The 17,010-nt window shown below is 32.1% G+C and overlaps 1 protein-coding gene across 2 annotated transcripts; it reads right to left on the bottom strand.

Annotated features, from left to right (window-relative positions):
- Positions 1-319: 319 nt before the first annotated feature.
- LOC132714697 (uncharacterized) lies at positions 320-16,895 on the bottom strand. 2 transcript variants are annotated; one of them, XM_060697607.1, is made up of 10 exons: positions 16,739-16,895; positions 14,425-14,831; positions 13,892-14,025; positions 13,291-13,433; positions 12,822-12,918; positions 12,053-12,205; positions 10,176-10,348; positions 4,217-4,388; positions 3,255-3,445; positions 320-1,656 (listed from the first exon to the last, which is right to left on the bottom strand). In XM_060697607.1, the coding sequence occupies exons 1-10, from the start codon at positions 16,867-16,869 to the stop codon at positions 1,545-1,547; spliced, it is 1,713 nt and encodes a 570-aa protein (XP_060553590.1). In that variant the 5' UTR covers positions 16,870-16,895; the 3' UTR covers positions 320-1,544. The 2 variants fall into 2 exon arrangements, with proteins under 2 accessions (XP_060553590.1, XP_060553591.1); XM_060697608.1 differs by lacking the exons at positions 3,255-3,445; positions 4,217-4,388 and adding an exon at positions 5,186-5,351 and having other exon boundaries at positions 16,739-16,894.
- Positions 16,896-17,010: the final 115 nt, after the last annotated feature.

Here is a 17,010-nt window from a genome sequence, read left to right as displayed (position 1 = left end):
ATAAGAACTGCAGAGTACTGGTCCTTGTGCACTGCACTTCGGGTTATTGAAAGAAGCATGCATACCAAGTTTGAAGTCAATCAGACTTATAGTGACTGAGTTATGCTCCGGACAAGCTTTAGCGGACGCCGACGCCGACAACGACAACGACGCCGACGCCGCCGACACCGCCGACAAAAGTAACCCCTATATGTCACCTTTTCAAGGCGACACAATAATGTGAACACATCACATTTAATTTCAAAAGCCTACATTATTCAAGACTTTTACTCGGGAATCAATTTTAATTTCAAGTTTGTTTTTTAATTGTTTTTGTTGCCAATGCCCATATGAAAAGGCAGAGCAATTCTATACTCTTACATAATTCATTTACTCTATTCTATCACAGACTTTGTGCAAACTGGAATGTCAGCACATAAAATACCATAATAATTTTATAACAAATCATCACCTTCGTGCAATAACGGCTTAACTCCTATTGAATTATATAAAGGGTTAACCTGTTACTGCTCTAAGGTGACGAAATATTTTGATTAACATAATTAAGTAAGGGATATATAATTCAGACTTGTAGATTAAAGGAACATGCTAAAAATAATTATAAAGAGTTAACAGTAAGTAGTGTTGGTGACATGATTATTTTAAACAATGCAAAAATCAAACTGGATCTTTGTTGTTTAAATATTAAACACAAAATTCCTTATGAAAAATATGCCAGGCAGGATTGAACCTCTAATTGTTTTGTAGGTATAAATAATAAAACTGTATGTAAATAAGTGTAATTTTGAACAAACCTTAAAAAAATGTGATATGACAAACAAATCTTACAATTTGGACAAGTGGAAGGTAATTGATGACAATGGGAATTGCAAGCCATTTGAATTAGCAGGAAATTGTATAAGCACAAATATTCTGTATATCTGTTTATAATAGATGGGTGAAGCAGAAGTGTTTCTGTCCATATATAAATCTCTAAACACTGAATATATCGTCACCTTAGTGCAATAACTGGTCAAGTCCTTCTAAATTTAATTGGAGTTAATAATTTATTGCACTAAGGTGACAAATCATAATCAATGCATTATATTAAACAGAGTAAGTTTTATATGAAATGGTGTGATGAATGGACAACAGCAGCTGTATTCAGGTGATAATAACAAGAATAACATTCATTATAACATCAGTCACAATATTCTTGTCACAAATTCTAAAACACAATTCATGTTGGAATAATTCTTCCAAACACAGCCCATTATTAACGCCACACTCACCTATCCTACACATTTCAAAATTTCTAACCACGGCAAAATGCACCGAGACAGTGAAACACTGCACCCAGCTTTCATTTCTCTTTCCTTATAATTTCCCTCATACCAATCTAGTATGTAACTTATCTCCCCTGTTAACGTTAAGACACAATTTAATTAAGTTCAAATACTGGTGTATGTACAAAAAATAACCTCAAACAGTTCTAATATTTAATAACTCGACGTCTCTCTCCTCAAATGGACGGATTAGGTGGAAATATTCCTTCAGGTTTTTCACTACACCTCGGCTAAAGGGGTTGTAGAACTGTCCCTTTCCATCTTTAAGGTAGCCATATCGTTTATGATTGATTCTCTCATTGACTGTAATGTTGTTACAAGCGTGGAAAGCCTGAAAATATACACAAGGTCATGGTCAATTACACAAGTCAAGGTCAGTAACACCACACACAGGTCAAAAACATAGGTCAAGGTTAAAAATACAAGTTGAGATCAAAAACAATGTCAAAAACATTTTTACATTTCCTTTACAGTCTAAAATGGGTTATTAAAATTCATATGCTTAAAAAAATATCTGTTGCAAAAGAATATTTGAAACTCAAGCAGTCATTTGCGTGAAATACATGTACTTAAAATCAATTTCATCATTAAAAAGTTCCTTTGTTTTATATTTTTATAGCCTAAAATTGCCAAATGTTGCTTTCAAAAATCATTTACAACTAACACTTTACAATATGTATAAAAATAACCCATTTTAGCTATTCAAGGATTACTATTTGATAGGCTGAAAGAAAACGATATCAATAAATTTGCATATCAATTTTTAACTATTATGATACATAAAACTATTATCACATAATTTATCTATTACTTGTATTTAACCTATTCCTGCACCCTAGCACTAGTAATAGTGCACTGATGGTATTTTGTTTTGAATTCCAGGTGTATTTCAGTATTTTAATCACACACCAGCACACATTTTCCTTACCAGTGTAACCAGTTTTCCACTAGAATCTGCGAACTTATCTTGTAATGATGGCAGACACAATATCAATTTTCATCGATGAAAATGTTGCTGAGAAATGTGTTCCATCTAGGTCCATAAATGAATAAAATCCAAGGACTTTTGATGATTCTTAAGTCAAAGGTCCTTAAATAACTCAAGAGTTTTAGCTCTGGTGTCCAAGGTCCTCAAATATCTCTGCTTTACTGGTGGAAAAAGACCCACCATGCATTCTTTATAGCACAAATCAGACCCAGAGTAGAGCCACCAACCTACTATAACCTAACTTACTCACATGAGATCCATGGCAAAATTTGCTTGAGAAATACTTTTTACTGATTAAAATGTCAAAATAACTTAACAGATAAACTATCTACTGATCATAATAAATGTAAATGATTATAGACATCAGTTCATAAATAAATACAAATACCTTTTACCTCATATAAATGCCCCTACCCCTTTTTTGAGTCTCCAAATAAATGCCCCTATTAGGCAAATTTCTATGTTACCAAGAGGCATTAATATGGAAGGTATATGATAAGAAAATAAGTTTCTACATATTCATATGACATAGGAATGAATTCAAATGTAATCAGATATCATGCCTTTACAACATTAAACACATAGAAATCATCAAGACTAAACTTCTATATTTTAGAAAACCAAAAAGAGGAGAATAAAAATGCCAGATCTATGTTATCAAATTTAACTTTTCTTTCCTTTTTTATACAAAAAAATAGAGCCAATTTTATCTGATTTCATTCCATATAAATCTATAACTCACATTATACCAAAAGTGACATTTACCTTTCTCTAAACTCTATATAATAATTAAACTTAAACATTTTACAAATAAAATCAAATAAATTAAAAGTTCACTCGCGCTGAAATGTAAATAATTATTATATCATTAATGTAAGCAATAAGTTGTTTCCATAGAAACATTTTCAATACTTTGTATAATATAGACATATGTATATTACGGAGTTTCATTATAATCATCAGGATCAAGAAATTCCGGAGGTTGGGGAATGATCTTAAAGAACTCGAGGACATTAAATTTCCAGCCGGAATCAAAGGGGTTTTTGAAGCTGCCGTCCTTGTCCTTGAAATGTTTGTAGCGCTTGTAGTTTATGTACTCATTTGTTGTAAGGTTCACCACTGACAAATATATCTGAAAGAAAAAGAAAAAAAATTTGATGCTAAAATGATCATTAGTTATTTAAGTATATTTTAAGTAATTCAAAGTATAAACTTCAAATTTACTTTACTCAAGTGATGTTAAAAGAAAAGCAAATGATGCATATGGAAACTCTGGGTATCCTAACTTTTGGCATCTTAAAGTATAAAAGATACAGTATCTATGACCAACTAGGATTCATCTTTACAATCGGTCTTCTTGAGTCATCAGCCAATCACATTCATTCAAGATATACATAATATAACTCAAAATAAATGTCACGCTCATGTAAAAACTCTATTTAAAGAAATTGTTCAGCAATATTTTAATGCAGCATTCAACCATTGCTACTGTTGCAATGGGTCTCTAACATTACATCAATAAACTATGACTCTGCATGTATTGTTTCATACTTCAGTAACTAATTTTTAAAAGGCCCATTATGCCTAAGAAATGCTTTTTATCTCTATTTTTCAAAATCTTTATATTTTTGATGGCCTGTTACAGTTTCGAAAAGTTGCTCATTGGCCAAATACGAGAACCATGTTGATAGAGGTATAGTGATTTAGTATTTTGTATGGGACATATTACTTGTTTGCTACTTTCATAACAAATAACATCACATTCAACTCCACTTTCTAAGCATCTAAAATGCTCTGAAACAACCATTTACACACAATGAAACTCATGTTAAGGAAATAATTTTCGTTTCAGAGGCATAATGTGCCCTTGAAATTCTTGAAAAATATAAAATGGAGTACATACCATAGTTAGAAACACATAGCTAGAAACTCCCTCGAAGAAGATGCCGACAGCCATATAGAACATATAAACAATGTTCCACTCCTCGTCTGTAACTCTCAATGTATACAGACTGAGGAAGATGGTTAAAGCTCCGTTAACCATTACTGTATAGCAGAATATTGTAAATGTAACTCTGAAATAACAAATTCAACATTTTCCCCTAATAAAAGTAAACACCATTATACACAATTCTAGCTAATTCAAACTGATTGCATAATTTTTTACATAGATGCATATACAGTTCAGTTATCATTAATTAAATTTTTGAAAGTCCAGACTGTTACGGCAACTGAAGGAATTAAAAAAATCCTTACATTCATTTACCATCATCTATAATCCCATTCAATTACTGAAGGAACTACTGAATTTAATGCAAAAATTACGCAATCAACTTGAGTCTTCTTATCTAAAGAAAGCACAAGCATCGTTTATCAGATGCTTAAGCTTTCCAACATCTACAGTACAGATCTTGAAGCTGATGAGTATACCCAAAGGATTTCATTTGTAAATGTTGCATCTCTTATATTATGAAGGAGATGCAAACAGTTTTACATCAAGCTCTTGATGTGGTCAAAATCTAGAATTAAATTTTTTGAAACAATGACAGTAGGTATGAAAAGGTACACAAAACTTTCTGCACCCCAGCAACTTCAAGTTCTGTCAATTATTTACAATAGAGCAGTCCCCCCGCCATGTACACTATGCATGATGCCTTTATTGAAATTTACTCAAAGACCCCCAAACAATATTCAAACATCTGAAAAACAGAGCCGAAGTAGAGAAAATCCAACATTTTAATTACCTTAATTTAGAATCCCACAAAAAACCAACTGGCATAAACTGAGCACAATGTACCAGGGAAGGGGGGAACAACTCTATGTGAACGTAACTTAATCACTTATCACTTTAAAAGGGCATTTTCTGGCTTACCATCATACAACTCAAACCCGTGACCGCAAAAGTTAAGATACCGGCCTCGCATGACCCGACGACAACCACCCAGTCCCAGCCAAACTCGTTAAGAAGGTGGTAGCAGAGGTAGTCTGTGATATAAACGTTGACGAGTACACTGCATACGAAACCCAGAAACCAGTGCCTACAACGAGAGCAGGGCACCAGTCAATTTATTATGTCTCTAATTATCTGGTAATTGTTATTTATTTATAAAAACAGAGATGTGGTTATATATGGGGAAAACAAATTGTTGTGATTAAAATGAGAGAAAAAACTGTTACGTGAAATATGGTCATCAGATTTTCTGTAAGTCAATAACTTTGTTGAAGAGAGATAAATCTAACTTTGTCAACATTTATTAATGCAAGATAATAATAATCTAACTGCTAATTAAAATATTTGCTAGATTTTACTTTCTTCACACCACAAAAAACATGTTTTTACATAACAAAAATACAATTTCTTTAAAATTTTGTTTTGTCCTATTCTGACCCTCAACTGTTCTTAAGATTTTTGCTATTTAACTCTTAGTCTGACTGTATCCACCGAAATGACCCATTTAACTGAAAATTTGTCAATCTACATTTCTCTCTTACAGAAACTCTGATCATATAAAAACACTATCATTACACACTAGTTCTCTAAATTCTTAAGGTACTCCATCCTTTAAAAGCTCAAATAATTTTGGCAAGCTTCATTTATTTTACAGATTTGTTCATAAATTTTAAAACCGAGTGTTTATGGTCATTGTACTAACCCTTATAATTTGTCACCTTAGTGCAGTAACAGGCTAACTCCTTATATAATCTAATAGGAGTTAGACCATTACTGCACTAAGGTAACAATATGGTCTGTATAAGATTGTTACGAGTTGTGAAATATGCCAGTTGTTTTCATGAGCTTATGCTGGATGCATTACCTTAAATATACATGTAATTGTGAATACTGTAAATGTTGATTAATAAACTAGTATATTACACAATATGCAAAGGTGGTGAACTGTTTTGTTTTTTTTTTAGCTAAACATGGGCACTAAGTTTACACATGTGCTTGTACTACACTAGTTCAAGCAAAGAATGACATAAGACAAATGTTTTCTGTGTATGGACAAAACATGATAAAAAGTTAACAACCTCAAAAGCAAAGCCAATCAAATCATATTTAAAAGCCAGTTTCCTAGCAAACTATACAGTTTAAATTCATGCAATTAATTTTAGGAACAGTCTTTGTGATGGATTTTGATTATAAAATACAAAATCTAAGCAGCCCTGACCTTGCAGAACATTGGCAAGTAAGTACATGTATCAACTTTTATAACCCTAAACCTGTGTATTTTATGCATTGTAAATCTATAAGGAGAAGGCCTTTATAAGCTCAGCTTTCGGACCCAATCCTTTTTCAGCATATTATGTTTGTATTGTGTACATTATTGTCTGTATATATATTGTGAATTTGTTCGAAATAAACTATGTTTAAACTAAACTAAACCTGTGCAGCCTGTCAGACCAGATTCTTTACTGTGGGACTGACCAATTTCAAATTTTTATCTTGACATCCCCTAAACTGATAATGGACAGTTCTAAAAATGAAAACTGGGCAAGTTCATAAAGGGTTACTAGCAAGAACGGTTAAGCAGTTTATATATCATCCAAAACATCAAATGATCTAAGTACATGTAATATGACTACCACGCAACACTTTTGTTGGGTAGGCACCAGTCTGAAACGTTAATACAGATATATACCAGTAAGACCAGTAACTGCCAATACTCCATATACTTAAAGAAACCAGTGGTGATTGAGATTAAATGGTTCTTTGGGTGCTAGAAGCAATATTGACTTTCCGAAACAAAGCTCGTCCCACTCCCCTAACCGCCACTAAAGAGCTAGGATAGAAAGCATCTTTTGTCAGTCTAAACATTCTCATTTGTAGTTAGCTGCTCAATTTTCTATTTTGATTGTGACATCCCTATAATTCATTGAATTCATTATGTAAATTTAGGATGGTAAGGTTAAATGCAAATGAACGTGCTGTGTATTGTATTCAAACTTGTTTACATGCAATCTACCACCAAAAAGAATTAAGTAGTTAAGATTGTAACTAAACAAGTAGAATCTGTATAATACAAATATGAATGTCTAACAATGCTTTAGGATTTCATGTGGTAAGGAGATTACATGCATCTAAATTATAAAAGCAGGTATGACAGTAAAGAAAATAAGAAGAACAAGAGCTGTCAGTAGAAAAGCATGCTAAAAAGAAGAGCCTTGATAATGCAAAGATTTTGAGCCTTGATAATGTAAGATTTTTAAGTTCAAAAAAGGTCTGTCCAAATCTATTTTTTAGAGTTATGGGCCTTGGATAGTAAAATATTATACTTTCAAATTAGTGTGTGAAGTTTCAACCCATTTTCTTCAGTAGTTTTGGAAAAACCAACTTGCATGCAAAAACTTAACGGTTAACCGTAGTGTGACAATGCTGTTGACACAATGCCTATGTGAGCCTAATTGCTCTCCCTATTCTTCAAAAAGTCAAGCTAAAAATTTGCATATATCAAGCAAGTGATCATCTAAGATACACAATAAACAATGGACAATATAACTATAGCATGCTGTTTTCTTTATATAGAAAGTTATTAACTTAAATGAAGGGAATTAACAATTTCAAGATGCAGATTTCAATCCATTTTTTCATTAAAGTCACATTCCATTTTCACTTTTCAGTTACATACTAACAGTTTAGATCTACAAGCAAAGAAATAGAGAACAAGCAAAGCAAAGCAAAGCAAAGGAGAAAATCAACACTTAACATTAGAGAATAAGCATATGATTGTGCAACTGTTAGTCTGAGGCAAACTGAAGCACGCTGCCTTTCTGTTGGCTGCGTAATTTTATCATTTTTTACAAAAATTACAAATGTAGCATCATTTGCTATAATTAAACTTTTTTCTGAGAAAAGAAATTGTTGAAAGCTAAAGAAAAGTGTTTGTTTCTGTTGGATTGATTATATACATCATTTTTCTACACAAATTCCAAATTTCTTTTGTATTTATAGTATACAGTTTCATATACAACGAAAAGCACCATTTATGAATGATTTATAACATTACACACGAAGCAGGCAAATTTCAGGTCAATGCTTAGACATGTAACTGCCATTTACTAATAACAATGTACTTTAATAGTAATAAATTGCTAAAACATTTAATTTTCTTGGTGACCAGTCTGTAAATAAATTAATGGCTTCTAAGCAGGAAACTGTTTGTAGTAAATCATGCTCTAACTGAATATGACTATACCAGTAAGTAAGAAAATATGAGTATTTAAATCTGTTAAATATATCAAATGCTTATCCTCTATAAACAATAGCATATCTTCCCTTACACCAAATAAACCTTTGCCTCTTTATAACAGATATCATTTTAAAATAATTTTTTTTGTAAAATAAACAGCTGACTATTTTTGTCATTAAATATTTGAAATAATTTACAGAGGCAAAAGTTTTGTAAGAAATGAAACATGCAGAATAAAAGGTTAAAAAGATTGTGAAATTGAGCTTGGCTGGGATTTTCAAACTTAATTCCTTGGGATTATTTGTAATACATTGCCCTTTCCATTTTATATAAAATAACCAAGTAATTAACCCAAATTCAACATATCCCCTGACAAAACATCATGCAAGGCGAAGTTTAAACTGCACTAGATTTCTGGGATACATATACACAAATGAGCCGCGTCACGACAAAACCAACATAATGGGTTTGCAACCAGCATGGATCCAGACCAGCCTGCGCATCCGCGCAGTCTGATCAGGATCCATGCTGTTCGCTATCAGTTTCTCTTCTTGTTATAGGGTTTGTAAGCGAACAGCATGGATCCTGATCAGACTGCGCGGATGCGCAGGCTGGTCTGGATCCATGCTGGTCGCAAACCCATTATGTTGGTTTTGTCGTGATGCGGCACAAATAAACATTCAAATATGCTGGTTGTGAAATCTGGGGTTTTAGTAAGCAGTATATTCTTGCAGTTTGAAAGAAGATTAAGGATTGACAGGATTTCTTTAACTGCCCAGAGCAAACACATAATAATATAATACATGATTAAATAAATCATGCTTTTCAAGGGTTTCATTATGCTTTGGAAAACAGTGTTTAAAACCCAGCAACAGGTTTCGGGCTACCAATGTACAGCTGATTTCTTTAAAAACCCTTCGGCCAATATTCATATACCTACCTATCTTAATAAATGACCTAACTTGTTTCAAACATAATGAAATCCTTGGCTTTCAAATAACACATGTATATAACATTATTTCTTGCCAAGTTGAGTTAATCAAGAATCCAAGTTACAACAACAAAGCGCAAAGAACTTTCAGTGCCCTTCATTCACCCTTCCAGGCATATTAGTAAAACCACTGACCTCCCACCAACAAGATACCTTCTTATAAATGAAAGATTTCCACCTAGTATGTAATACATGCTTGATAACAAGAGGCACCAGACAAACATTTGCAATTCTGTTTGATTTGGCTATCTACTCCTTTTGAAAGCATTTCTACTTCCTACATTGCAATGTCAAGGCTGAAAAGATTGTCTATTTCTGGTCTTCTCAATCAATAATACTTGGGTTTTCATTACAGAAATAAAGTATAGTGTCAATATCTATTATACCGTACTTTAAAGAAAATTTTGAAAATGTAATGAAATGTACAAAGTTAATTACACAAGTCTAAGGCAGTCAGAAAACCAGAAACAAGACATCTTTGTTCAAGCATACCATAAGTTTTATTAGAGTAAAAAACCAACAAACTTTAACACATCAACTTTATTTTGTTAACCAGTACCTTAATCTAGAGCACCAGGTACATCACTTTATTACTACACCAACAAGCTGTCTGAGTAAGCCACTCGATAAATTCTAAGTTTAAACAAATAAATACAAATAAATGTAAAAGGATTTCTGCATACCTGTTGTTTACTCCAACACAGTTGTATATATAGGGACAATGATGATCAAATACTTTCACACATCGGTTACAAACTTTACAATGTTTTGACCGCAGCGGTTTAACTGTTCTACACGTATGACACAGTCTACTCAACGGGTTATCTCCCTGCTTCCATTCATCAAAATGAGCAACCTAAATTGTTTCGTAAAGTAAAAAGTTCAGTAAACCATTCAAAATAAAGACAATAGCAAAGTTGTCATAATGTACCATATTCCAATAATTCTCATCAAATCCGGTATCAAATGTTTTCTTCACAACATGAACCTATTCTTTTTGTTCTGATAAGACCTTTCATTCGACAATTCTATTTATGTTATGCATCAATGAATGTTTAGTGGAAACATTTGCATTAAATACATTTGAAATAACAGCTTGTTAATTTTTTTTCAAGAATGTTAAAACATTCTTTTCATTGAAAGTTGTAGCTGAAGTAAGAAAGAGTTCTTAAAACACTTTGTATCCCTACACCATCAAAAGAAAAGGAACAAGTTGATAAAATATATCATTTTTGTCATACACAGTTCCATTGCACCACTGTTGTAGCTTGAATTTAAAATGGATAATTCCATTATAACAAATGTGTTTTTACACCTGAATATGTTACAAAGGTCTTCTTTAACCTGTCAACATGCATTTCATAGAATATAAATATAGTAAGTAAATATAGAATAGTATACAATGTAAAACAAATGCTTCACCAATTAAGGTAGTCTTACTGTAATGCCTTCCCACCAAACAATGCTACAACGGCCAATATCCGATATCGTAGCAAATCGTATAATTTTGGACATTATTTTTTCAGAATCTTTGGCATTTGATTATTTACAATCACTCATTCTTTATCACTATTTACTAAATCCCATTTATAACAGTTAAAAATTATTGAATACCGAAGATTGTGAAAAATAACGTTCCGGAAATGACCAATTTATTACCCCATTGGCCGAAGTTAGAAATTTTTTGCCAGGAAAGGATTACAGTAAGAATTACCTTAAAGCTGCTTGCTAATGTGTTAAACAAAATAATGAGAATATATAACCCTGAATCTGTTAGAACTGTAATTGATTGGCCTTTGCCAATATAGAGCCAGGCCAGTCTGCACATTCATGTAGTCTGATCAGGCTCTATACTGTCAGTATTAAAATCCCTTAAACTTTGAAAGGACTGTTCCAAATTTTAAGCAGGGAAAATCCATTACACAAATTTAGCAGGTTAAAGCATTAGCTTAGCTTGTTTCAAATGAGTTGTCATGCAGTTAGCTTAGGCGGTGAAAAATTTATGTTAGAATGTGAATATATAGCATTTTAAGATTCTGCCATCCAAAATCAACCAAGATTGGATAGTGTACAGTTTTCCCTCAAAATTTATTATTGAATGGAATAAACACATACCATACCATTAGTTTATGCTATAGACCATAAGAATATAAAAGTAGAAAAATATCACTTTTTAAAATATCACTTTTTTCTGCGATTCTTACATTTTTCATTCATGATAGTTTTTAAATCGGCCCGAGGATATAAGCTAGCTATTATAAAGTGCATTTCTGCGGGTGAAAAAGCGCGATTTTAGCATTTAATAATTCAGACGTCATTCTGGAATGTACAGGAATTCAGCATACATAGTGTTGCTCAAACACTGTTAATAGTTTTACTCCTTCCTTATGCAGATACCAATCTTGTATGACATGTCAATGATGTCATACATGCGAAAAATGGGAAATTATAACCCCTTTATATATTTATCAGTGCATATTTAATTAAAGTTAAATGTTATAAATAAAAGCTCCGGTTATCTCTTCCGTCATAAAGAAGTAGATACCTTGTTATAATCTACCTGTTTTATAGCCATATCATATTCTGGTATGTTGCGAGGAAGGTAGCCGGGATCCGTCGTACTGCAGTGGAATAGGCAAAACCACATGACTACATTCATGAAGAAGAACACAGTGTGTACCAGTTGTAGGTCATACCAGGTGTATGGTAGGCACTGAAATATTACAAACATAAAAAGATATATCAATAACTAGCAGTGTGTCTGTTATATGCGAGAAAGTCACTTACAAGTAATTCTTAAAGATTATATATGTGCATTATTGGCATACAAATTAATTTAAGACATTTTCAAAGTGAACTTGAGCTTGATGTTTTTGTCATGTGACTATTTCAATTTCTGTAATGTGACTACATGTTTTTAATGTGTGTCATGTGAATACAACTATTTTGGTTTGTGTCATGTGACAATTTCAGTTTGTGTCATGTGACTACATGTATTTCAGTTTGTGTCATGTGACTACATGTTTTATCGGTTTGTATCATGTGACTTTTTAGTTGCAGTCATGTGACTATATCAGCAATCAGTATAACGGAAGTTGTAGACTGCTCTACACTAACTTCACTAAGACAAAGTGTTTAACTTCTTACATCATATAACTATCAATCATGTTTAGTATAAATAATTTGTGTTACATGTGTATCATATTCATAAATTACCAGTATCATAAATACAATACAGTTACTTATACACTTCACAGAATACTACAAGATAATGAACATTTACATATATTTAGGTTTTTGAACACTTCTGAGTAAAAGATACCACTTACCTTGATTATATACATGGGGTAGCCCCACAACAGGAGATTGCAGAAGAAGAATAACAATGGACCTTTACTATTTCCAGGTGGACCAAATACTATTGACCTGTCAGAAGCAAAAAACAAAACAATGTATTCTTTCCCTTATCTTATATATATACGCTCACTTATTATAAATGTGCACAAAAATATACTATTAACTAAGCTATGTACAAATTAAAGATGAAAATATTCAACATTTATTGCAAATTATAGCAAACTTCACAAGACGTAAGCATAACTCTCACTTCTTAAAAGTCAAAGAATTAGAAAGGAAAAGAATCTAGCATGAGTTGAAAAAAGCAACTTTAATCAAACGTAAGACTTCATTTGCATAAAACAAATATCACTTATAAAAAGTAATCAATTTTGTTTGGAACTGCAGTAAGAAACACACCAAATATTTCATGAATGTACACTGATACATTAAAAAGCTTACCAAAAATCTATTTTTGGCATAAAACTAGTTTTCTGTTTGAGCTCGGCTTTCAGATAATCTATGACAGCTATATGTTTACGCCCTGTAGCCAACATCAGTGGGGTTTTCCCATTCTTATCAGGCAAGCCTAACTCTACGCCATCCTACAAGATATACATTTTCTCTAGCTGAATCTAAATAGCTTCTATGTACGTGAAAAACATAACAACAAACTCGCAAGTTGTAAAACGCTTACAAGGTAATGCACAAGTTATTAATACTGGTGCTTTTAAAAACAATTATTATAATATTTTTGGCATAAGACAGTTCAAAATTCAAAATATCACTTTTAAATTGTATCCTTCTGAACTGAAAGTTCATCAACATTCATTGCAATTTCAAAACAATAATAATACATGTTTTCTAATATGTTGAATTAACATTTTTAAAAGTACACAGTATTTCTAATAGGGAAAAGCAACTATCAATTTTCATATTTGTTTCGCATCCATTTGACATATAAAAATGTTAATCTGCGAAAACTACATGTACATCATTTTTAATGTAAACCAATAAATTGTATCTAGCCAATTAAAACTATAAAATTACTATATACACTTACTTGCTCACATAACTCTCTAACACTAGTAAGGTCACCATTTATACATGCCAAATGTAGAGGAGTTTGACCGAAGTTGTCTTTCTGACGTGGGTTAAACCCAGAATAAATCAACAATCTCATCAACTCTGATTTTCCTGTAAGAAATTTACATCACACATTTCATAAATTTTAGTAACATCAATATAATAATAATTGAATCTATTATCCTTCAATTGCCCTTTAATAAAATTTCTGAATGAAGTGCAGCTTACCTTTTATGAATGAATTGCAGCTTAGGATTATTATATTATTTTCACTGTTATGAATGAAGTGACATTAAATTCCATGAAAAAATGTTTTATTGCAGTAAATCATTATACAAAATATTAATATCTGACTTGTATTTGCAGTTCAGATTGAAACATCCATCCCTCGGGTACCAGCCCATATTATTAATCTATATGTAGCATTCAGGTAAACAGTTACCTTCAAGTTAGATATTATGGTCTGCACTGGCAGCCAGTGTATTATTTATTATACTGTACAACAATTACCTTTGAATGCAGCCCAATGAAGTGCTGTGTCTCCATCTCTATCTACCATTTGTAATCTGGCACCTTTACCCATTAGATATCCAGCTAACATTGTCTGTCCATACTGAGCTGCCACAATCAATGGTGTACAACCCTTATTGTCAGTAATGTCTAAACTAACACCAGCTTGAATAAGAATGTCTGTGATAGCTATATGCCCATTCACACATGCCCAGTGTATGGGACGAGCACCAAGATCATTGTTACTCGGTTCATTCACTGGTGCCTTATGTTCAAGTACATATCTAAGTATAGCAGTATGTCCCCCTAAACAAGCCCAATGGGCTGGCGTGTGTCCCTTTTCATCTCTCATTGACAGAATATCTGGCCCCTCTTGCTCAACAATGGCCTGAACTGGAACCAACATCCTAAAACATACAAAATATCCATTTGAAATGCATCTACAATGTACCTTATATTTTACCAGTTATATTTTACAAGGCAAAAATTTACAATACCTGTTATTAGTAACTTACTGAAGGCATCTTTAGTAACTACAATGTAATAGATGAGCTATTTATTTAAGAAAATCAGAACTTGTGAAATTGTATTGAAAATGAAAGAATATTAAATGGGTGTGGGACCTTTAACTTATATATGTCAGATGTATTGCTGATTAACACAAAGACTTCAGGATTGAATCCTTTTCTACTTTTAAGTGTTCTCAGGTAATTCATAAAAACTTTGAAACACATCCCGTCTGTTAAGCAAAAATGTAATACACCTGCATCAAGGTATCAGTACAAAAACATTAGTTATTTACAGTCTATGCGAAAGACTTCTGAGTTTTACTGGACAGTAGGTCCTGTAAACTGAAAATTTTTACTGGACCAAACATGATTTTACTGGACCGAAAAAAACCTGATTGGTATAGCATTTTGAGTCACTTGATAAGTGTCAGCACTCAAAAAATTTGTGTACAAAAAGAAAATTATATTATCAACAAAGTGAAGTTATCTTTTTTCACCACAATCAAAATGTAAACATAAATATTGTTATACATGTATTCAATGGATTTTGCTATTTAAACTTAAATTCTATACAGACTATATACTAGCAAAATGAGAGAGTAAATTTCAGCAAAAGTCTGGCATATGTAAACAGAATTATATATAGCGGTAATTTAGTGAAGTTGACAGATTAATTGTTTAATGATTTTGGTACCTTCACAGTATAGTTTAATTTTTGTCAACATCTTGGACGATCTTTCATAGCTAAACACCAGTTGAGCACACGTGTAATTAAGCATTACTTTAAGTCTGTGGATTAAAGACGTAAATTGTTCCAATTAATACACCAGTTGACACTTTCATCTGTGTAAACAAACTTTCAATTGTACTAGTTGTCGGATATTATTATCTTTCGTAGTTACATAAAAGTTTGCATTATGAGAATGCATAACAGTTGACAAGCATTGCACGAGCTTATATTGTGTAATGACAACATTTTGATATGTTTTGAATTTAGGTAAATGATCGGCCTTTGCAAAATGTTGAATGTAAGGTTTTAATTTTAATTATTTTTTAAATTTTTTTACCGGACCGTCGGGCCGTCAATACATATATTTTTATCGGACCTTCTGATTTTTTACCGGTCAGGGCCGACGGTCCGACGGTCTTTCGGAAAGACTGTATTTAGTATTAAAATGAAAACATACAGGTCACAGAATTGTTGTTTTTTCTTTCATTAAATGAATCTTTTGGATTTTTGTTAATTTATGTTATCTATGTTTATTAATTTATTTTATCCGCGTGAAAGAAAATTAAATCCAAATATGTAATACTGAATGGTATGGACTACTTTTCGTAACTTTTAGGTTCTTCTGACAATTTTTTGTCATCACCTAGGCAATTAATAATTAAATTAATATAATTTCGTTCGTCAAGGAATAATTTTACTTTTGTTGGGTGTACTATGAAACCTTTATTATTCTCAAATTACACAAAAAGATCTGTGACAAACTGGCTACATATTATCTGTAAAACAAGTTGTAAATATATATAAATAATCCAGACTTAGCAACCAACAAACATGACAAATCAACAAACCATTTTATCTATTGAGGAATAAACTTTTAACTTTTACCTAGAAAAAAAAAAACATGTTAAATAAGAAAGAAATATACAAGTAGTAGTAACTTAGAATTATATGAATATGTGTTAAGTTTAAGATACACCTGTTAGGGCATGACCCAACAGGAAAAATAATTTGACATGACCGGTCAATTTTCCGTAGAAGATTCTGACATATCTGCACTAAGTCGTTCCTTACTTACCCAGATTTGATAGCATCAAATATAGGATGTGATTTATGCGAGTGTGCATCGCCATCTGCATCCTTGGGATCAGTCCCTGGTTCGTAAAGTAGAGGCTGCTCCATTTGCGACTGACTTGTCCAAGTCGACATTTTGGTGTTTACTGTAATAAGAAATAGTAAAGTATTTGGACGAAATATTTAATTTTCAAAAGCTATCAGCATAAATAATTTCACAGAATTTGCTATAAACTAAATTATAAAATTAGGAATATATTGTTGTAGATGGACAAG

Source organism: Ruditapes philippinarum, unplaced genomic scaffold, assembly GCF_026571515.1.
Source record: "Ruditapes philippinarum isolate M1 unplaced genomic scaffold, ASM2657151v2 ctg5183_1_1_1_1, whole genome shotgun sequence".
Classification (NCBI taxonomy): domain Eukaryota; kingdom Metazoa; phylum Mollusca; class Bivalvia; order Venerida; family Veneridae; genus Ruditapes; species Ruditapes philippinarum.
Note: the sequence above shows the minus strand (reverse complement) of the source record. Positions and strands in the feature narration are given on the sequence as shown.